The sequence below is a fragment of the Balaenoptera ricei genome, chromosome 4 (genome assembly GCF_028023285.1).
Source record: "Balaenoptera ricei isolate mBalRic1 chromosome 4, mBalRic1.hap2, whole genome shotgun sequence".
Lineage (NCBI taxonomy): Eukaryota > Metazoa > Chordata > Mammalia > Artiodactyla > Balaenopteridae > Balaenoptera > Balaenoptera ricei.
Window position 1 is genome coordinate 1705203 of NC_082642.1, and position 22227 is coordinate 1727429.

At 39.2% G+C, this 22227-nt stretch overlaps 1 protein-coding gene, 1 long non-coding RNA gene and 1 pseudogene across 2 annotated transcripts in view; 1 reads left to right on the forward strand and 2 right to left on the reverse strand.

The window, feature by feature from the left end:
- Positions 1-781: 781 nt before the first annotated feature.
- On the reverse strand, positions 782-6630 carry LOC132365152 (uncharacterized). Its single transcript, XR_009503045.1, has 3 exons — positions 5472-6630; positions 4925-4995; positions 782-827 (listed from the first exon to the last, which is right to left on the reverse strand). It is a non-coding gene; the product is annotated as an uncharacterized LOC132365152 (long non-coding RNA).
- Positions 6631-12892: 6262 nt separating this feature from the next.
- LOC132364474 (large ribosomal subunit protein uL29-like) lies at positions 12893-13234 on the forward strand (annotated as a pseudogene).
- A 1224-nt stretch (positions 13235-14458) lies between these two features.
- Positions 14459-22227, reverse strand: part of LEKR1 (leucine, glutamate and lysine rich 1) — a 267875-nt gene continuing 260106 nt past the window's right edge. Inside the window, exon 15 of the mRNA XM_059920059.1 lies at positions 14459-15228. Within this exon, the coding sequence (XP_059776042.1) occupies positions 14812-15228 (417 nt within the window). The 3' untranslated portion in view covers positions 14459-14811. The remainder of the gene's footprint in view (positions 15229-22227) is intronic.

The following is a 22227-nucleotide window of genomic DNA, read 5'->3' on the forward strand; positions in this document are numbered from 1 at the left end:
ATGGACTAAAAATAACCAAAAAATCAAAATAAATAAAATATATCCTGGGTATTTTCCAAACAGAAAAATATATTCTACATTAAACACTGTGTGGATTTGCTTCTCCCAGAAGCAGATGACTGAGGAAATTTCTAGCTTTGACTGCTTGTATTACAAAAAAAGAGAAAGGTGGTCATTGGAATAATGGTAAATGAGGCCACTTTTGTTTCCATCCTTTGGTCCCCAGACCTCTGTATTCTTCTGACACAGTGCTTTATAGAGGTCTTCAATTCAGCACATATACTGCGGTGGCGGGGGGATGTCCCCCCATCTCCACAGAATATTTACTGCCTTTAGTTTGCTGAACTAGATATGCTAAAAGATTTACCCAGTGAAAACAACCAGAATGCTAGACAAAATAACAAAGAAAACACTTTTTAAAGGCATCAACAGATGGCACAGAAGTAAGGAATCTGCAGAAATCAAAAACAAGACAGAAGTAGCGACTTTGGGAGAGGAGAACCAAAGCCAGCTCTCTCAGTATTTCTGCCAAAACCTGGAAACCTTGAACTTTTTGGAAAATGTTTGATAGTGGAGGGGAGGAGATGAAGCCTTGGGCCCATGCGAAATTGGAAGTTTTATAGGAGACTCTCAGATAAAGCTGGAATCTCAAAGGGCTTTACCTTCAGTTCAAAGGATGAGTAAAAAATAACCTGCTATGCAGGAGACAGCCATGCATCTGATTTGATCTTTATGCTGGAGGAGAGTGGGATGAATTCTCACCTGAGAATCTGTACCTGCAGCCTGGCCCTCACGTGACTTTTTGTATGAATTTATTTCATCTGCATCTGAAAAATTGAAAGAAGAGAATTTTAATATAAGTGCTCCAATCTCTACCCAGGTCTCAAAGAATTCCTATAGATAAAGTTCCAAGGAACTTAAGCTCACATAAAAACACACATAGGCATATTCTGCCATTCCCCCCCACCCCACCCCACACAAGAAAATAAAGCACCATGAGTGAGAACCAGCAGAAACAGGCAGAAAAATCAGATCTGTAAAGATGATCAGACACAATATAAAATAAGCATGTTTGGTATGTTTAAAGAAATGAAAAGTTTGTGAACAAGGAATAAGAGAATTTTTAAAAACAAATCTAGCAGATTGGAGAAAAATTGAATAAAGCTTTTAGAAATGGAAAACTGCTTTATGCAGAAAGATTATGAGGCCAAATGGAGGAAAGTCTGAGATGCAAGAAGAAATGGTGAGCAAAGAAACTGATGAACATTGACTACATATAACAATAATAGTCATGTCTAATTTGTGAGGTTAAACAAACAAGATAGAATTCAAATATGGTCAAAATATAATATAAATTGGAACACTGTGAAAGTTGTAGTTATAATATTCTAAGGTACCTGTATTGTTTGGGTGAAGCATCAAGAGATTAAGTAAGCATGTTAAAATGTCTGGGTAACTCCTGGGACTTCCCTGGTGGTCCAGTGGTAAAGAATCTGCCTTCCAATGCAGGGGACGCGGGTTTGATCCCTGGTCGAGGAACTAAGATCCCACATGCCACGGGGGAACTAAGCCTGTGCACCACAACTACTGAGCTCGCACGCCTCAGCCAGACAGCCCGCGTGCTGCAAACTGCAGAACCTGAGAGCTCTGGAGCCCGCGCACCACAACTAGAGAGAGAAAACCCGCACGCCGCAAGTAGAGAGAAGCCCGCATGACACAATGAAGACCCGACGCAGCCAAAAAGTAAAAAATAAAATAAATAAAATAAAATAAAATATTAAAAAAAAATGTCTGGGTAACTCCTAAAAATAGTTGTAGAGAGAATTACTTCCAAAGGAATAGAAGTAGGGTGTGATGGTGGGAATAAGAAAAAGAAACGAAAAAAGAAAATCTATTCAGAAGATGGTAAGTAGGAAAAAAAGAGAGAGAGAGAATGGAAAGCACATAATAAGATGGTAGAAATACATCAAAGGAAGAAGAGCAAAGACAGAGTCTTAAGGTACTTTGCTCCAAAACAAAACAATGGGAGTCCATACACACTCTAAAATGTTCATTCACTCTATAATTTCATACTGTTAACAATGAAAAAAGAGCATAAGTGACTTTTGAGAACAAAAGGTTTTAATTTTAAGTATCTCAAGTACAGTAGTAGTTCAGCATATCAGAGACCATTCAGCTTACCAGAGATCAATGTTTCCCATAACAGGGCTTTTAATGGGATATTGGAAGGGGCTGCATCAAGGCCTTCTGTTTTATATTAACTTTATTTAAAGTTAAAAGAAACTTTAACTTTTGAAGATCTATGTCTCAAAAATGGACTTTTATAGACAATTTTTAGGAGCACTTTTATGATTACTAAATTTAGAACATGTTTTTATTCTTATAAATTTTGACCTTTGTCTTTTTTTTTTTAAATTTTTTATTTATTTATTTATTTTTTGGCTGTGTTGGGTCTTCCTTTCTGTGCGAGGGCTTCCTCTAGTTGTGGCAAGCGGGGGCCACTCTTCATCGCAGTGCGCGGGCCTCTCACTATCGTGGCCTCTCTTGTTGCGGAGCACAGGCTCCAGACACGCAGGCTCAGTAGTTGTGGCTCACGGGCCTAGTTGCTCTGCAGCATGTGGGATCTTCCCAGACCAGGGCTCGAACCCGTGTCCCCTGCATTGGCAGGCAGATTCTCAACCACTGCGCCACCAGGGAAGCCCTTGACCTTTGTCTTTATCTGGAGAGTTTTATCTTGTGAACAGCTGTATAATTTGTTATTTCTCTCTCCTTCTGTACCAGTCTTAATACTCTTTTCTCCTTTGTCTGTATTTAGAAGAAACTGCTTTTTTAAGGCTATAGCTAGGACACCATATTCTAGAAATAAATCAGGAAGCACAGGACCTAAAGACTTAATATAGAAAATGACATATTTTAAAAAAAGGAATGTGAGGCCTATAATATTTTGCTTCTACAGGATGCTAAATCACTTCCTAGAGGGGCCTCATAAGATTGTGCAGTAGATCTTTTCTTAGGTCTGTTATTTCCTATATACTACTTTCTTCCCTTTGTTCTGTAATGCTTTTTTCATAGCTTCTAAGCTGTTCCTTCCTTCCTTCCTTCTTTCCTTCCTTCCTTCTTTTCTGCCTTCCTTCTTGATTGCCCACTCTCAAATGAAGCTAGATCTTTATTTCAACAGATAGGTTACAGAGACATCTCTCAAGTTTGCTCTGGTATGAGGGTAACATCCCTTCTCAGAGACAAAACTTGGGAGCAGGGGGGAAGGTGATGTACCTGGTCCCTGGTCCAGTTTTCAGCTTACAGTACCTATTTGCCAGTCCAGGCTTTGTCACTTCCTAGCTGTGTGACTTGGGTGAGTTGCTTAACCTCTCTATGCCTCAGTATTATCATCTGTAAAAGGAAGCTAATAAATATGTCAACCTCATAGGGTTTCTGGGAGCATTAAATGAAATACTTTTAAAGCCCTTAGTATTGTACATTGCCCATGATAAACAATAAATATCTGCTATTATCATTTTCTTTATTATTGCTACTGCTACTGTTACTACTACTACTACTAGTACTAAACTGTTGTTGTTACTGCTGCTACTACGACTCCTACAAGTACCATCAGGTGTATTTCTCTACCCGGGCTGCTCAGCCTCTCTTATGCTGATCCACTGCTATTTGAGAGAATCCCACTTCCTAGGGTATAGTGCATCACTGCCCATCTCTCCCTCCTCACCACCACTCACACAAGATTCCTCTTTTCTATTAGGAATGGCCATCTCAGAATGTTCCCAGCAAAGTAGCTTGGGTGCCTTGAGGGGCAGCACCCATGTGGCACAGCAATGGGGGGCCAGGCTCTTGCTGTGACTTGGTTGTCTGTGTGCTGTGCGTATGTGACCTTTCCTTTTCCATCACAGGGCTTTTTTTTTTTTTTTTTTTTAGACACCAATTGTACTTGAACATTTGTTATATTTTTATTTTATTTATTTATTTTTGGCTGTGTTGGGTCTTCGTTTCTGTGCGAGGGCTTTCTCTAGTTGTGGCAAGCGGGGGCCACTCTTCATCGCGGTGCGCGGGCCTCTCACTATCGCGGCCTCTCTTGTTGCGGAGCACAGGCTCCAGACGCGCAGGCTCAGTAGTTGTGGCTCACGGGCCCAGTTGCTGTGCGGCATGTGGGATCTTCCCAGACCAGGGCTCGAACCCGTGTCCCCTGCATTGGCAGGCAGACTCTCAACCACTGCGCCACCAGGGAAGCCCCATCACAGGGCTTTTAATGGGATATTGGAAGGGGTTGCATCAAGGCCTGTTAGATGCCATGCCATTTTACACTGGAAATCTACTTTCTGTTTTTAAACCAGGGACACAAAGTGTGGGCATAAGCCTGATGCCTGTGAAGACCTCCCCTTTCACCAGGCAAGGAGGACTCCATGCTTTTTTATTCATGCCCTTTTGGTAATGAACAAAAACCCCTCAATCTAACCTGCAGTGAGGCCCTGATCCTAACCTGCGTTAACTAAAGGAGTATAATAGCCTCATTTTTACACACATTTAGATAAGTTAGAAGATCTGAGGTAAATTATTCCCTCAGGAGTACTAGGACTAAATCCAAAGGCAGCCAAGGAAAACTGCTGAGACAACATTCTTATCATATTTTCAGGAAAGTTCAGAACCTTTACAAGAAGAGCTGTCCTGAAACTCATGATATTACATTTAGAGTAAGGTTTGTATTAAACTTTTAATGACTGAGTTTCAATACTGTATGAATATACAATTTCTTCATTAAAAGTTTAGCTGCTTTTACACTAAGGAAGGTCAGAAGAGGCGTAAACAACAAAAATAAATAAATGGACAGTTCATAAAGATGTTGTGGTTGAAATACAGTCAGGATCATATACTCAGTCAGGTCACATGCCCTCAGACCCAGACAGATGCTTACCCTTTCTGGTGTCTTTCCAACAGCTGTCCCAGTCCTGGAAGGGTTGGGATGGTTGCAGAGACTCTGGGTATCTGGGGGCCATTGATAATTAAAGAGTGCACTTATTAAGTTAGTATTAGAAACATTTGGGACATCAGTAACTAAAGTAGGAATAGCAATATAGATTCTATATACATATGCTACTGAAATGCATTATTACCAGTTTAAAACATCAAATTACAGATGTTTTGACAAACATTTTCAAGGGCCTTTAATACATAAGCAAAATAAACTCTCATATTAGTTGTATGACTATATTTGATCATAAATAATAAAATCAAAACATGGAAAAATATCTCTTTCCATTAAATAGGGCCATCTTTCCCTACCAATATACTGTGTCCAGGGCACAAATGGTAAAAACAAGTATAATCTCTTTTCCCCAAGTTAATGTAATGTAGATATCAAGAATTTGATAACATTAACAATTATTGGCTCAGAGTTCCAACCATGTAGTTACAAAGAATTTAAGCCCTCCCTGACCCCAAACTTGATCTTTGTGTCTCACATTTCTCTTCACTGCTTCTCCTACTGCTGCCAGCTGGATATTGAAGGAGAACTTTTTCTTCTTGGTGATTGCAGGTCTGCCTTACACTGCATAAAGTGGATGCGCTTGGTCGGTTCTGGGTTCTCTCCGGTTAACAGTATATTAAGAGTTACACGGGGACATGGTCACAGAGAACCACAAGGACCCCACTGATGCTGCACTCAGAAATTTCCTCTTCTGTGATCTGGGCTCATGACCAGAAGAGGCAGGAGGTGGCTCTCAGGTCCTCTCCTTGACATTGGGAACTTTTGGGTGGAGGCAGGCCCAGGGAGGGGAGCCCAGCCCCTGTCTTGGATCTGAGGTCTGGGAGTCCAACACTCTGACCTGAGGTATCCTACTAAGTTATACCCAGAAGGTCTAATGCTTCAATGCAAACAAGATTCTGGTTGACTTGACTTGCTAAGTTAGAACAGTGGCCTTTAACATGGAGTATGTGTACCCCAGGGGTACTTGAAGGGGTTGATGATCTTAAGTTCATAGAGCTTCCTGGATTTCCCTAACTTATAAATATTCCTGTTGAAATAAAGTGTCATGCTAGAAACGATATTTTAGTCCATGCTAGGATTTTCTGAGTTCACATACAAGTAGATTGTAGCCATGGGAATTAGACAATTTTGGACTGATGGGTCTCTTTTTTTTAGGCCTTGGCTTTGTCAAAGTATGCATTTGGAGGACAGTCTCATGAAAGCAAGGCGAAAATAACACTAGTAAGAAAGGCTGACTGTTAAAAATTCCCCTTCCTGCAATGCATTTAAATATAAGCAGCTCTTTTCAGGTCTTCTTTTTTAAAAAATAAATAAATTTATTTATTTTTGGCTGTGTTGGGTCTTCGTTGCTATGCGCGGGCTTTCTCTAGTTGAGGCAAGTGGGGGCTACTCTTCGTTGCAGTGCGTGTGCTTCTCATTGTGGTGGCTTCTCTTGCTGCGGAGCACGGTCTTTAGGCATGTGGGCTCAGTAGTTGTGGCTCGAGGGCTCTAGAGCGCAGGCTCAGTAGTTGTGGCACACGGGCTTAGTTGCTCCGCAGCATGTGGGATCTTCCCGGGCCAGGGCTCAAACCCGTGTTCCCTGCATTGGCAGGCAGATTCTCAACCACTGCACCACCAGGGAAGCCTCTTAGGTCTTCTTGATATTTGTCCCCAGGACACTTCCTTATCTGGAAAGAAAAGAAACTTTAAATAGCAAAGCAGTATAGGTTAGTGTCACTAATTATTTTAAATGTAATTAGAACGTTTTCTTAGACTATCAAAATTTTGTAGATATACTAGATAAACTTTCTATGACATCTTTCCACTTGGCACTTATTCTGTGAAGTAGTTAAAACAATTTTTTACCAGATACTGTTTCAAATGTTTATTATAATACAGTAAAATCCTCATCTTATTTCATCATAAAATGTTTAATATTTTCTACATCCTACTAATAAAAAGTAAATAAGATCCTATGTACAGATCAATTATTTTTGACTGCATCTAACTTCTTCTTTTTTTTTTTTTTTAATTTATTTTTGGCTGTGTTGGGTCTTCATTTCTGTGCGAGGGCTTTCTCTAGTTGCGGCAAGCGGGGGCCACTCTTCATCGCAGTGCACGGTCCTCTCACTATCGCGGCCTCTCTTGTTGCGGAGCACAGGATCCAGACGCGCAGGCTCAGTAGTTGTGGCTCACGGGCCCAGTTGCTCCGCGGCATGTGGGATCCTCCCAGAGCAGGGCTCGAACCCGTGTCCCCTGCATTGGCAGGCAGACTCTCAACCACTGCACCACCAGGGAAGCCCTAACTTCTTTTTCATTAAATGTAAAGAGAAACATTAGATATTGATTCATGGTATCAAGAAATGCATTGTCGGCAAAACAACTTTTATACTTAATTATTTGTCAAAATTTATATTTATGATATTTTTAATAGTAGCATATTAATAACTGTAGTAACAGATCAATCCAGAAGAACTTTGTAAAGTTATGTACATGCTTTTGCAGTAATTTAATATGATAGGAGAGCAATAAAAGGTTTACAATTATAAAAATATATTAAAGTAACAGTTTTAGTTTTAAATGTCCATATTTATAATATACTGGTTATCATTACAATATCCTTTGCAACTATTTAAATTTATGATGAACTGTTTTAGATGTCAACCTAAAAATGTGCAAGAGGTACATATTTAAAAAAATTTTTTTTTCAGGGTACATTGGCAAAAATATTGACAAACAATTCTGGAGGGAACATGTGTATTAAGTCCTTACCTAATCACTGCTATTAAATAAGGTAGTGGATTCTTTTCTCCCTAACTTCACCTCTTCTCACTAACCTCAGTTCTATACTGAGTACCATGTGCCCCTTGGAAGAATAAAAAGATTCTAACTTTGAGATCCCATGAGATCCCAGCTTAAACCTCAACCATTTAAAAAGTCTAGTAATAGAAAATGGAAACCTGGCTGCCCTGGGTTTTAAGAAATTCTGCTTTAAATGAAAGAAGTAGTCACTTGAATCTTGACAGTAACTTTTATTCCCTAGAAATTTAAGGTTCCAGATAGGAAATTACAACTGTAGAACTCATTCACTTTAAGAAGGCAGAAGGCAGAAGGTGTCTCTTTAGATTAATGTGTTAGACCACATCAAGCTCACTTGGGAGAAAGGTGGATGTATCTTTCCATGGTGCCCAATGCAAAGCCAGATGTTCGTATTTTTCAGAAAACAAATATATTTCCAATGCTAAGTCATATGAAAGCCTCTACTTAAAAGTGCTTCAATATTCTAAATTATATGTCTGTCTAATTCTTGGGTTTGAATTATTATTATTTATGAGAATTAATAGTAATAACAAATAACCATACAAGTTAAATAACAGCAGTATGTTAATAAAAAGTATTAAAAACTTTTTAATGGCAAATGAATTCAATCCCTTTCATTATTTTCTGAATTCAAAAAGCTTAGAGAATATGGCCACCCTGTGGTATAATGAGATGAGCTGACTTAATGCTCACAGACAAGTGAGCATAGTGCCTTACTGTGTTAAATACAGATTTTGACATTGAGAATCTGAATCAAATTCTCATTCAGTTCTACCTTTAAAATAAACTGATCTAGGTGTAATACTGCAAGTTACTGTTTTATATTTAAGTGATTGGGAACTACTTTCAGGGAGAATAATGATACTCTAATATTTCCTTCATAATTCTAACAACTTATCTAAGTATTCTATGTTTCACAGGCCTCAAAAGACAACCAGCATTGTCAAATTTTCTTTTGGGAATCAGATATCCAAATATATATCATTATGAGATTAAAATGTAAGGTTATTCAATGACTTGCCAATGGTCAAAATGAAAGTATTTCTATTGGATTTTTTTTTTTTTTTTAAATAACAAATCTCTAGTTCTTTTCAGGCTCAGAAATTTGGGTGATGATATAAGCTATTTATGAATATTGGCTGAATATTGATTTCTTTTAATTCACTAGTTTTCCTGGAGAGTTACAGATTCACAGTCAATAGGCAAAGAAGTAGAATTGAGTGCACTGGAAGCTGAGATGTTGAATGGGTCCACACGATGTGGGTGGCGGTGGTCTCAGATTAGGCATAGGGAACCGAGTATGGCGAGGCAATTTCCATCTAACACTAACGCACAGCTCTTAGAGGTGGAATATGCCAGGGGCAATGGCACCACTGTGAGCAGTGATTCTCATACTTTAACATGTATACGAACCACCTGAGGGCCTCATTAAAATCTGATTTCATGCAGCAGGTTTGGGTGTGAGGCCTGATATTCTGCATTTATAACAAGCTCCCAGGAGACACTGATCCTGCTGAGGCACTTTGAGTAGCAAAAATTTAGAGCACTGATACTGTTCTTCCAGTGTAGAAATGAGATGTGTGGCCAAGAGTTGGAGGCCCAGGCTCTCTTGTCAAGTCAGCTGTTAAGCAACTATAAGAATGGAAAATTATTCAACATTTAAGGGACCTATTATCTCCTTCTGTAAAATTACAGGTCTGGACCAGATGATGTGTCAGGTCCCTTCAGAACTATAAAATTTAAGGACTTTAAGATAATCCTTATTTTTATTTTGGCTGCTATCTTCTGTATTTTCCCTCATAAATGGTTAGCAAAAATCGGAAAGAAGTTTATTGCATTGTAACACTCCCAAAGCTCACCACTGAGTTGTGCTTTGCATTCTTTGAGCCAAGATGATAGCTATTTTTAATGTCAATTTCCACATTCTTCTCTCATAATTCTTAGAACACTATTCAGATTTGTAGTTTGCTTTAAGGAGAATTCTTATGAACACTGAATCTGTGGGTTAGTTATCTGTTGCCCAAATGAAAAAGTAGTTCCTATTATTTCACATTTTCAGAGAAGCTGTAATATTCTTAAATAAAGGGTGATCCTTTAATTGGAACCAATTTCATACACTGCACCCCTGCTAAGTGGCAATGGCTGGTAATGGTTTCAAAGTGCATTTAACAGGGAACAAATTCTTTCCCTTCTCTGAATAGAATTTGAGTCAGCTGCTTCCTGTTTATTCCCATTATCAGCATCTTTATTCAGAACTTCATTAACTCTTGTTTGGACTACTTTACAAATCTACCGATTGGTGTTCCACCTCCAGCCTTTTCACTCTATAATTATTCCAATACCCCTGCCAGAGCTATGTTCCCAAATTTCAACAAAGTGCATGCCACTTCTAAGTCAAAATCCTGCTACGGGCTCTTACTCAACACCTCCAAGCTCTGGGGTCAACCTACCTTTTTCAGGTTCCCACTATTTCCCTTCACCAAGTATTTTCTGCATATCTATGACTCTGTTTATACATGTCCTCTACCTGGTATACCTTCTTCTATAAAACCCTCCTCCATTCTTCAAGACCTATTGTAAATTCCAATTCTTGCTTAAAGTGGTCCCTGATTCTTCCATCAAAAAGTTGAACTCATATAACACCTTGTTTTTGATTCTTTTCCCAACACCTGCTGCCCTATATTATAATCTCTGCATACACTTCCTCACTGCCCTCTATTATACAATTCTTGGGCATCTGTAGTACATCTTAATCATCGTTGTAACTTTTACAGTGCTTTTTCAATTCTCCATATCTGTTGAAGAAATGAGTGAATATATAATATAGCCTAAGTATTAATCTATGGGTCAAGATGCTCAGAAGTTTAAAATTATTCATTAGTCTTATCTAGTGTTTATTTTGGGCAAATTACTTAACCTCTGTGACCTAGTATTCATATAAATATATATATATATATATGAGGGTAAGGGATTTTTAGTACATTTTTTACTCACTTAATGGATATAAAGCATTATACTATATAAATGCTAGAGCAGAGAGAAAACTTTCAATTTTCTGGATCATGGTAAATATTGCCATAGGATAAGTGTGTTTCAGATTCAACTATTGTTAAAATTTTTTATCTGTTAATTCAGAATATACAAAGATGATATAATTTATATTTCACATTCTAAAGATACAACACAATTACACTGGCTTTACAATTTATTATTACACAGGGTTAATATTTTCAAAAGAAAACGTAGAATTTCTTCCTTAAGATACCACAGACACTGCCTTAGGAATGCTTCCATTATTGTCTATCATGGTTTGGGATCATTAAAGGTGCCCTGCGCAAGCTACAGTATACATTAATTATTTTCTTAAAACATGAAAGTAAAAAAATCCATAATTATTATGGGATTTGTGAACTTTGGACACACACCAAATTGATTTCCTGTGCTCAGTAAGAGTCAACATGATGGTTCGGAATTTTCAGCTACAGAGAATTAACCCTTATAGGATACTAGGTTGATCTATAAGTGCAATATTATAATAATCATAAGAACTTTAAAAGATAAAGCTTGAGAAAACTTGTTGCATAATCAAAAAGAAATTAGCTATAACTTACCTGTAATATTACAAAAACTTTTAGACTAATAGAACATTAAAAGATCTTAGCTAACATAATTTTCAATATTAATTTCTCTTCTAGTCGATTCTATTGCCAGAAAATATAACTTTTAAGTAGTTCTGACTAACTATAGTCATTTAATTCAATAAACTTTTAAAAAATACTGCTTGAGAAATCTATGTTAACTATAGAAAAATTCCCCCATCTTTGTCTACCAATCTAAGTTTAAGAAACAAATAGTATTATAATTTCCTAAGGAATATTTTCTATGATATTCTTTTCTTTTGACACCTATAAATTCTTCCATTGAAGTCATGGAAAATGTATGTCTATAGGGAAATTAAAACTATTAGACTTAATATCCATTATATGCATTTGAGAGCCCTATTTTGCCATAATATTCACTAGTTTCTTAACATTCCTGATACTCTTTCATGACAGGAGTTAATCAGTGCAAAAATCAAGGAAAGTTTGAATGTGTTCTTAACCCTCAGGTTACATACTCTAATGCTATTCTCTTTTCTAAGTGTCTTTCTTCAAAAGATATAAGCACACAACCTAGACTGCTTCAGATGGTCTAGGTTGCAATAAATGTAAATATTGTCTCTATGTTTATCCATGGAATTACCTCTCTGACATACGTGTGGAATATAATACAGCCTGACTGCAGATCATGATTCTATTCTCAGAGTGACTATTTACCAAATTAGTCATTGTAAAGTAAGAGTGTAACAACAAACTGAGAAACCAGGTTTTGCATGGATGGTCTCTATATCACTTTGGAAAAGCTTATGGGTGACGTTCTTTACAAATTTAAATATGTTCATAATTTAGAAAAAATGTATCCCCATGGTTCCTGAAGAGAGAACTGAAATTGCAAGATTGTGGAAAAGCATGTATAATATGATAACAAAGACTGTTGCCCAAAATATTCTCCTGTGCTTTTACTAGAGTTTCCACTAGCTTTTGCCATCTACCTTATGTCATGAGTATTTGTAATCTGAACATGCAAACACCAGATCAAAAACACTGAGGTCTGGTGGAGTAGTCTCCAGAGTGTGGCACGAGTACTGCTGGCATTATACAAGATAATTTTAGGGGGTATATTAACAACATTTTGTATTTTAATAGATACATATTTATCTTAAAGTATATTAAACTCATTACTTTATAGTTATTCCTCCTTGGGTCAAGCTTCCTTTTTATATAAATTTAAGTTTAAAAATTGAGTGCATTTAAAGAAAATATTAGGTAACCACAGTGTAGGTGCTTCTGACAAAAGTCATGATGGAGGTTTGGGACTCTCTGGTAAGTGGAAAAGTGAGGTGGAAAGGTTGGGTTCAGGTAATAGTGGTTCTAGCTCAGTCACTAACTAGCTGTCCCACCTTAGGCAAGTTAGACTTCTTTGAGCATCTGTTCTTTATTTGTAAAGAGACTGTTGCTCTTTCCCTCTAAGAAGCCGGCTGAGGCCGCTTGTACAGCCATGGCCAAGATTAAGCCCCGAGACCTTGGAGGCAAGAAGGAGGAGCTGCTGAAACAACTGGAGGACCTGAAAGTGGCGCTGTCTCAGCAGCGCGTCGCTAAAGTGACAAGAGGCGCGGCTTCTAAACTCTCCAAGGTCCGAGGTGTCAGCAAATCCATCGCCCGTGTTCTCACCGTCATCAACCAGACTCGGAAGGAGAACCTCAGGAAACTATATAAGGGCAAGAAGTATAAACCCCTGGATCTGTGACGCCGGCTGAACAAGCCCGAAGGGAACCTGAAGGCCAAGAGGCAGCTGCGGAAGGAGCCACACCCACCGTGGAAGTGCGGGATCAAGGCCTGAGCATCCAGGCGTCAATAACACACGACTAACTGGCAAAAAAAAAAAAAGAGAGAGATTGTTGGGGTTGGCCTCTAAGATCCACTCCAGCACCACCATTAGATGACGTTATGTTCTCTTGTCAAATGCATTATAGTACGCCAATCTCTGTAAAACAAAAGCAAGCATTGTTAAGACTTTATACACGATGTGCTCACTTAAACTAGTCAGGGAAGTTCGTGGAGCTAATGTGGAATTTTTTGAGGTTAAAACACCCTAGATTAGATCAATCCTTTGAAAGATTGGATATAAACTTGATTTTGCTTAGTAACTTTACTTTTTTTGCACATGGGAGGGATTCCAAGTACCTTTGGATTCTCTCATCTATATGGTGGCCAAATAGCAGAGAGTTTTATGTGCCATATTTCACATGTGTTAGTATCATTCTAATCTGGGAGTAAGAAGCCTGGATATCTATGATGCAGTCAGATGAAGGATTTGAGTAAAATCAGTCATGGAAGAAAAATATACTATTATTAGATGGATAAAATGATAAATAAATACTAGAGTAAGGTAAAGAGTTGTGTTTTAAGAAATGGGAGGAGCCTGAAGCTTTAAGATTATGTAAAATAGCTGGTCTGGTTTCTGGTTTTAATTTTTCACTCTGAAAATAGAAAACATGTTAACAAGATGCCCATTTTCAGGGGTAATACAATTTGAATCCCAAATTAGCACTACGTGCATCTACTAAACTGTCTTGAATTAGTTCTCTACACAATGGCTCCAGAATACTAGTTAAAACCAAAATCTGACCTGGAATACCAAAGAGCATTCAATGCAGAAACTCTCTACCAAGTAATATTTTCATGGCCAGGCTCCTTGTTATCAAAAATAATCTCTCTAGTTTGAGAAATAAACCACCTTTTTCTTGAATTGGAGTTTCTGTTCCTTTTTCTAGAGGGTCCCCAGACTGTCTTCCTGAAGATTACCTATCATTACTTCTGACCACACTTAAAAAGAAATTAGATTAACCAATTAGATTGTAAGGTGAAAAAGAGGAACTTTTGATGATGAACTTTGTGAATATTTGAATAAGCATTTTGAAAATTATCAAATTAAGGATTAAGTCCTTTCATTTTCTATTTGGAATACTAATTACATCTATTTAACCTATTCAGTTCAACAAACAAATGAACAAACACCAACAAAACCAATAAAATCTATTATTATTATTATTATTTTGTGGAAGTAGATCTGCTTGTAATGGTGCAAAAAAAGCAGAAAAGATGCTATGGGTGAAAAATTTTACCTATGATCTCTAAAAGGGCACATTCATAGAGCACATCGAAACACACAATACATATAGAAATTGACCCTCTGGAATACCAACAACTTCATTATCTGTTGCAGTTTCAAAGGCCTCTAGGAAAATGTGGTTTCACAATTGGTTAGCTTTTCCAACTGTCTTGTTAAAAATATCTGTAAGTATGCATTCTTAATCTGTGGTAATAATTTGATCTTTTTCATCCTCGTACAGTTGAGTTTCTGGACTCTGGGAAAGACAGGCATGCTGTGTGGAGCTGCTCCTGACTTTGGCTCCATCACTGCTGACTCAGTCTCCTCTGCAGAACGACAGCCAGTCTCTGCCGGGTCTCACTGACTGAAGACGGTCGACCCCCCCGGGGAGGGTGTGGCTGGGGGAATGTGGGCAAACCTGAGCTGCTGACCCCGCTGGGCTGAGTTGAGGCTGGGGAAGCGGTGGGTTTCGACACTCCGTGCAGGCCGGGGATTTTGATTCTCTTTTCGGAGTTCAGTCTTGCGAGCCGCCTCTCTCCCTGACTGCTGCTAGCTGCAACAGAGGAGGTTAGGCTGCCCTGGCTGAGGGAGCATGGTGACAGGGGTAACCGTCCGCCGCGCTTCCTGAGCTCCAGGAGCTGTTCTCTGGCTTGACTCAAAGCCTCCGTCAGTTCAAAGCGTTCTTCACACTCTCTACGCACTGTTTCCTGAAGAAAAGTGTTCTGCAATGAGAAAAAGGAAAGAAAAAGCAGCCCTAGCTTTAAACAGCATACATACGGATAGTTACTGGCAATGTAAATTGAGAACTGAACTGGAAATCAGAGGTCTATGTTCTCTGACAGGGACAAATAAGTCAAAAATGCAAATGACCTGTGAAGCTGGAAAGAACTTTAAGAGAACATTTGGTTCAACCATCACAGTTTGCAGAAGAGGAACCAAGAGTCAGGGTCACTCAGATGATAGTGGTGGAGTTGGTGCTAGAACCCAGAACGTCCAATGCCTACTTCAGTGGGGTTTCAACTCCTCTGTGCCTGAAACAGTCTGTCCTGTACATGTGACGTCTGTAGTTAATATCTGTAGTGCAATTTGGTATGTTATTTTGTTTATTTATTTTAAATACATTTATTAATTTATTAATTTTTTGGCTGCGTTGGGTCTTCGTTGCTGTGCGCGGGCTTTCTCTAGTTGTGGCAAGCGGGGGCTTGCGGAGCACGGGCTCTAGGCGCACAGGCTTCAGTAGTTGCAGCATGCGGGCTCAGTAGTTGTGGCTTGCGGGCTCTAGAGCACAGGCTCAGTAGTTGTGGCACACGGCCTTAGTTGCTCAGTGGCATGTAGGATCTTCCCAGGCCAGGGCTCAAACCCGTGTCTCCTGCATTGGCAGGCGGATGCTTAACCACTGCGCCACCAGGGAAGTCCCAAGTATGTTATTTTATAATGAAGGGAAACTGCAGTACATGCCAGATAAAAATTGCTCGAATTATAAAATTGAAAGAATAAAATATATCAGCTCTAGCATTTAGATAATAAAATCAGTAATTTTATGTGATGCTTTCTCAGTAGAACTTAAATATACTGATGATCTGCTCTTTTGTAAGATATATATTGAAATAAAGAACAAAATCTGCTTTGAACTCCACTCAGCAATCATGTATCAAGTTACTAGAAGCTGTAGTGGATACAGTTCCTGACCTCAAGAAGTTTGCAGCATCATAAGTTTGAGCAGAGCTGCTTTTTATGTCCCCAACATTGGTTGGAGCCAAGGGTGGAAGCTATGAGGGTTAAGAGAAGGAAGAATTTTTTAATAGCCAGAGCTGTCCAAGGATACTCTGAAGGGTTGAATCTCACTTGACTGGGAGGTTTTGGAGCAAATTTAGGCTTCAAGCGTGTGACTAGACTAGAGATCATTACAACTTCTTCAAATAATGAGACTCTACATTTCTAGTTGAAGAATGATAGCCATCTTTCACCTATGGAATTCATCAAAATTACTTCAAGCCCCGTGGTAAGAATTAGGTCTTGGATCTCCCTAATGTCCTGACATTCATGTCTGCAGGATGTCAAAAAAGAGATTGAAAAGTAAACACTTCAAAATGGTATCCAAATAAGTAAACACAATTCAAGCGATCATGCTATAGGATTCTTCAGCTGAAAATGACTTTCCATCAGGTTAGCTTGTTTGTAAAAACAGCCAAGGCATTCCCAAGTCTGAGGCTCAGCGGAAAGCATCCTCCTAAGGGCTTGCTGACTAATCTGCTGTCAGTGGAACTAAATAACAAAACATCAGGGAAAGTAGCATCTTCCTGTATTTGAGTTTCTTGTGATTACGGTCAGAGCTCCATCCAATTCCAAATTTGGTAATTAAAATTGCAGAGTATGGAGCAATTTCAGATTAACAGTTGTACACTAATATTCTATAAAATCAGTGGCATGTCTGGGTCAAAGCCTCATCATTTATATATATTAGTAATAGACATATATGAGCCACATATTCACATTTTTTTGCAAATCATGGGGATTAATTACTTGCTTCCAGTTATTATTATTATTATTATTTTGGAGGAACAGGAGACCAAGGATGGTGTTTGTGGCTGTATCATCTGGTTCTCATTAACTCTTCCTGAAATACTTGTTAAAAAGGCAGGAGAGGGAGGGCTAGAGAAGAGGTTAATAAAGTGCCTTGTTAGGTGTCATCTCATTTCTTGCTCCCAACAATTATATTTGACAAAGAAAGACACTGAAGATCACACTGGTATGTAACTTGCTGAGAGTAACCCAGCTTTGAAATGGTGGGGCCCCTGCCTGCCTCCAGAGCCTGGCTCCAAGCTGCCTATGCCTAAATTAATTGTCTAATTAATTATATCAAGCATGCAGGGGCCATTTTGTTCCAGAACATTGAAGCAATAAAAAACAGTAAGACATCACATCTGGTTTTGCCCAACTTTTCTAAACTTAAACTAAACTTTCTTTTAAAAGGAAAAAGCATCAATGCATTTTGTTCCCTGACTACTAGTAGAGTAAGCAGGCAAAATGTATTGAAGTGATTAGATTTACAGGGCTTTAAATAAGTTAGTATAAAAACTCTCTTGATTAAGAAAGCCATGGGAAAGAGTTAACGTTATGTGAATATATAAAAGAAAAAAATTATAGAAGTTAACAATGCGGGCAATAAATGGGTGATGTGAATAAAAGGTACACAAATATGGAAGGATAAAATGATGGGTGATGTAATGACAACGGCTCTCATTAAAAGAAAAATAAAATTCAATCCATTTACTAAAATTAAATTCAGGGACTTCCCTGGTGGCTCAGTGGTTAAGAATCCGCCTGCCAATGCAGGGGACACGGGTCCGAGCCCTAGTCCAGGAAGATCCCATATGTCATGGAGCAACTAAGCCCGTGTGCCACAACTACTGAGCCTGCGTGCCTAGACCCCGTGCTCCGCGACAAGAGAAGCCACCGCAAGGAGAAGCACGCGCACCGCAACAAAGAGTAGCCCCTGCTCACCGCAACTAGAGAAAGCCCGCGTGCAGCAACGAGGACCCAACGCAGCCAAAAATAAATAAATAAATAATTAACTAATTAAATTCAAGTCTCAAAGGAAAGGAGTAGTGCTCTATGGAAAACATCCATAAAGCAAGTCATTTAAAAGCTATTTAGGGCAAGTGACACTACACTGAAGGAGGAAATGAAAAGGTGGAGCGAACCCAAAGATGTCCCCATAACAAGTACAGTGGGAGCACCCACTCTACCCGTCAGCTCCAGATTGAATTTTGGAAGGGCTGCTGACCATCTTGGTCTGGGGCCCACTGCTCTGGAACTCATCCTTCTTCAAGGCTATTAGTTTCCAGAACAAAGGACAAATTCTCTTTCTTCTATTATTCCCTAAACCAGGAGAACCTCTAAACTGAGAACAGGATCCAAGGATAGGACTTCTATTTTTATCTTTGTCATAAACACTATGAAATCTCAGATGAGTCTCACAATATCTGTATATCCTCTGCCACCATTAATTCCTCCTTTAAAATTTGGATTATAACTCAGTTTTGTACAACATGTAGTTCAGATGTTAGAATTTATTCAATCATGGAATAAACAAATGGAAATGGAACACATCCAGTTTAGGGGACTGCTATTTCACAGGTGGAGTGCGTGTGACAAGGCATGACAAGAGCACACGTGGATGTGGCCAGAGTCAGGGAGACACATTAGTGGAAAATTCCATCATATGTGGAAAAGAATCATTCACTCATGGTTAGATTGCTTTCAGCAATTTAGGCAAAATGTTTGTCTTTTGGGGTTGTTGATTTTTTTGTAAGGTTGTGTTGCTGCAGAATTTTAATATGTGTTTTCACTGAACAACGTAGGAAAATGTCTAAGATGGAATATGTTCAGTAAGACTGAAAATCATGGGCAAACATGAGTATAATCAGTGAAGCTATAGCATTCTAAATGTTTTAGGTAAAAGTATCTTGGCCATATTTTAGCATGGTAAAATAGTGTTATCACTGCATTGCAACTAGACTGTAAGTCAAAAATGGAAAGGGAGGCATGAGTCAGGTGAAGAGGGGCAGTGAGTACAAATTCCTGGCAGTGAGAGAGGGAGAGTCACGTCTCGGGACAACACATGGCTTAGTGTGACTCAAGGGCAGAGTGCAGAATGGGAGGAGAGACCAGGAGAGACCAGGCAGGGAGGAGTAAGCAGGATGAGATCAAGGACGACTTTGACAACCTGCAAACATTAGAGTTTTAACTTAATTCTGAGGGCTGTATGGAGTCATTGAAAGGTTTATTTCAAGCAGGGGGCTGGCATTGTCAAATCTGCAATAAAGGAAGATCGCTTTGTCAGCTCAGTAGAAAAGTAGCCCTGAGTGGGGCAGGATGGGAGGCAGGGAGGATAGGAGCCCAGTTTTCATGGAGGAGGTCCCTATCCCGAGTGCCCCTTGGTTAGGGCGGTCTAGGAGAGGGGGAGCTAGCATTCCTGGGTCCTTAACCTCTGCCAATTGGTTGAGAGCATTATCTATAGATATGTCTACAACATTTTCAGATGAAGGCCACTTTGAATGGACTTAAAATATGGCTTAACTGCACGCCCACTGGGAAAGTAAATTTCAAAATGAAAATATAAATTAGCTCACCATCTGTTTGAAATTTCTAATGTTAAAAAATGGCCAATTTCCCCCACTCTTTGCAATGTAAGAGTGGTTTATTTTTATGTTTGTTTTCGTTTTTATCCTTAGAGACAGCTGGATTGCTTTCAATTCCAAAAACAGTGGAAGAAGCAAGAGAAGGCTTTGCTGGGTAACTTGATCATTCTGAAGGTGAGAATTCCATTTGTGATGGCAATCAGCTGTATTTGGCATAATTTGGGGGGAACATGCCAGGAAAGCAAGTCCTCAGTGAAAAAGAAGCACAGATGGGTGTCTTTGTTCATGCTTTATTATACCCAGTTAGGTCTGAACCAGTCAGGCGTTGATCAGATTACAGTTTCCACCAACCCAAACTAGATCTATCCTAGGCTGGCCAACTGGGTGGGGAGCTGAGGCGAAAGGAGACTGTGGAAAAGGTGTGGAAACCAGAAAGATGAGTAGGAGTTAGCAAAGGACGTGCCCAAACTTCCATTTAAGGCTTCTGTTCAACTAATCTGATCGGCCCCAAACACTGCTGAAAAACAGTGGAAATGGCCCTTTGGAAAGGCATGAAGGAGAATCTGAATACATTTCCAGGAAAGAAGCAAAACGGATGTCAGGCAGGTTGTTCTTAAAATTGTATTTCTATGCTGGCAAACATAATGGACACTGTGAAATAACTATGGCAGACTTCAAACCAGAAGTAGAAAGAGAGGGCAATACTCCCTTGGACTGATAGGCTTCAAGAGCGGATTTTCAGGATGGAGAGGAAGAGCCCATGAAGACACAGTGTTCAGAATTTACTTTCTAAGTCAGTAAGCCAACTTTAATTGAGACTTAATTAGTATTAATTAACTACAACAAAAAACAATTTCTCCGTATTTTTTTTTCATTCTGTCAAATTTCTGTCATCCACACTCTGCATCAGGGCTGACTCTCCAATATGTGAAAGACAGTCTTGCCTGGATCTGCCTCTCCATGACTGGAGATCCTCAATCTGAGCCCCCTACCCCTGCCAACCAACCCTAGGAATAGCCCCTCCGCACCTACACCCCGTCCTCTCCTGTTCCCTGTGGAGCCAGAAGTTAGAGAACCTCCCATTTACCCCTTTACTCTTTGGAAAAGACTCAGATGTTCTCTTTATTCAGGCCCAAATTGAGAGCTACTCATTTTTTAATTTACTAACCTTGGTTTCTCATAAACAGAGTTACCAGAGAAATGTGTAGCATTTTCGCTATATCAAATAAATATAGAAATACAGTAAATGCATATCTTAAAACTAGGCAAATCCCTCTTGCAGAAAAGCTATTTATGTTTTCAAATGTATGTATTCCTAAATTTTAATTAGACCCATCCTTACTAGATGTATTAGTAAACTTTCCTAAGTAAATAGGTTTTCTTTTTTTAAAATAGGCTTTACATTTGTAAAATATTCAGAACACCAAAAAATTTAAAAGTCATCCATAATCCCCCCAATTTTAAAAAGCTATAAGAAGTGAAACCTCTGCCCATCTCTTCTTATCCCCCCGGTGGTAACCACTGTAAATAGTTTGGGGAAAATTCTTCCTTCACTTTTTCCTGTCATTTCTCTATGTATGTGATCCTATAGAGAAACATATATACTCTCCTTTTTTGTTTTTTAAACACAAACAGATCCAAGATGCCAAGAGATGGTCAGGTGAACCAACAGAAACAACAAAAACAGCTGTTGTAAAGAAAGAAAGCAAATACACATCTACAATGCATTAGCCACAATTCTGACATCCAAAAAGCTCAGTAAAGAAAAATGTGTCTAACTTGTAACATTTGGTAATAAAATCTGACTGGACTGATAATCTTGTTATTTCACTCAGTGGGGCCATTCCTGTGTTTCACTGCAGAAATATTAATGTCACTGCATGGAAGAGGCTACCCTAGATCTCCAGGGGCATATGCATTTTGCTAACTTTCTAAAATTCAAAATTGAATTCCAAAACCTATCTGAAATCAAAGTTCTTGTACAGGAGATTGTGAGCCTAAGTTGCATGCTCCGTTCCTTAGACACTTTCTTTCCTAGAGTCCTTGCTAGTCTCCTCCAGTTTTCCTCCTACCTCACTAGCTATTCCCTCTCTGTCACCATTGCCGAGTCTCCTCCTCCTCCCAGCCTCGCAGAGTTGGAGCGTTCTCAACCCTCTTCTCTGTTACCTCATGCCCTGGGTGATCTCATTCAGCCCCAAGGCTTAAGTATCAGCTACACATGGACGTCTCCGAAATCAGCATTTCTAGTCAGCCTTCCCCTGAACATACCGCCCATTCAACACCTCCATTTGGATATCTAACAGACATATTAAGGTTAACGTGTCCCAAATCAAATTCTTGATATTCCTCCCCAGTTGTATTCCTTGACTAGTGTTTCCCATCTCAGTAAATGGCACTTTCACTCTCAGTTGTTGAGGTTCCAAACTCTGGAGTTATCCTTGACCCTTCCTACTCTTTCACATCATCCAACCCATCACCAACTTCTGTTGCCTCCGTCTAGGAAATATATACCAAATCTGGCCACTTGTCACCTCCTTTACCACGATGACCATCAATGCTTTTCTAGACCTTTTCAAG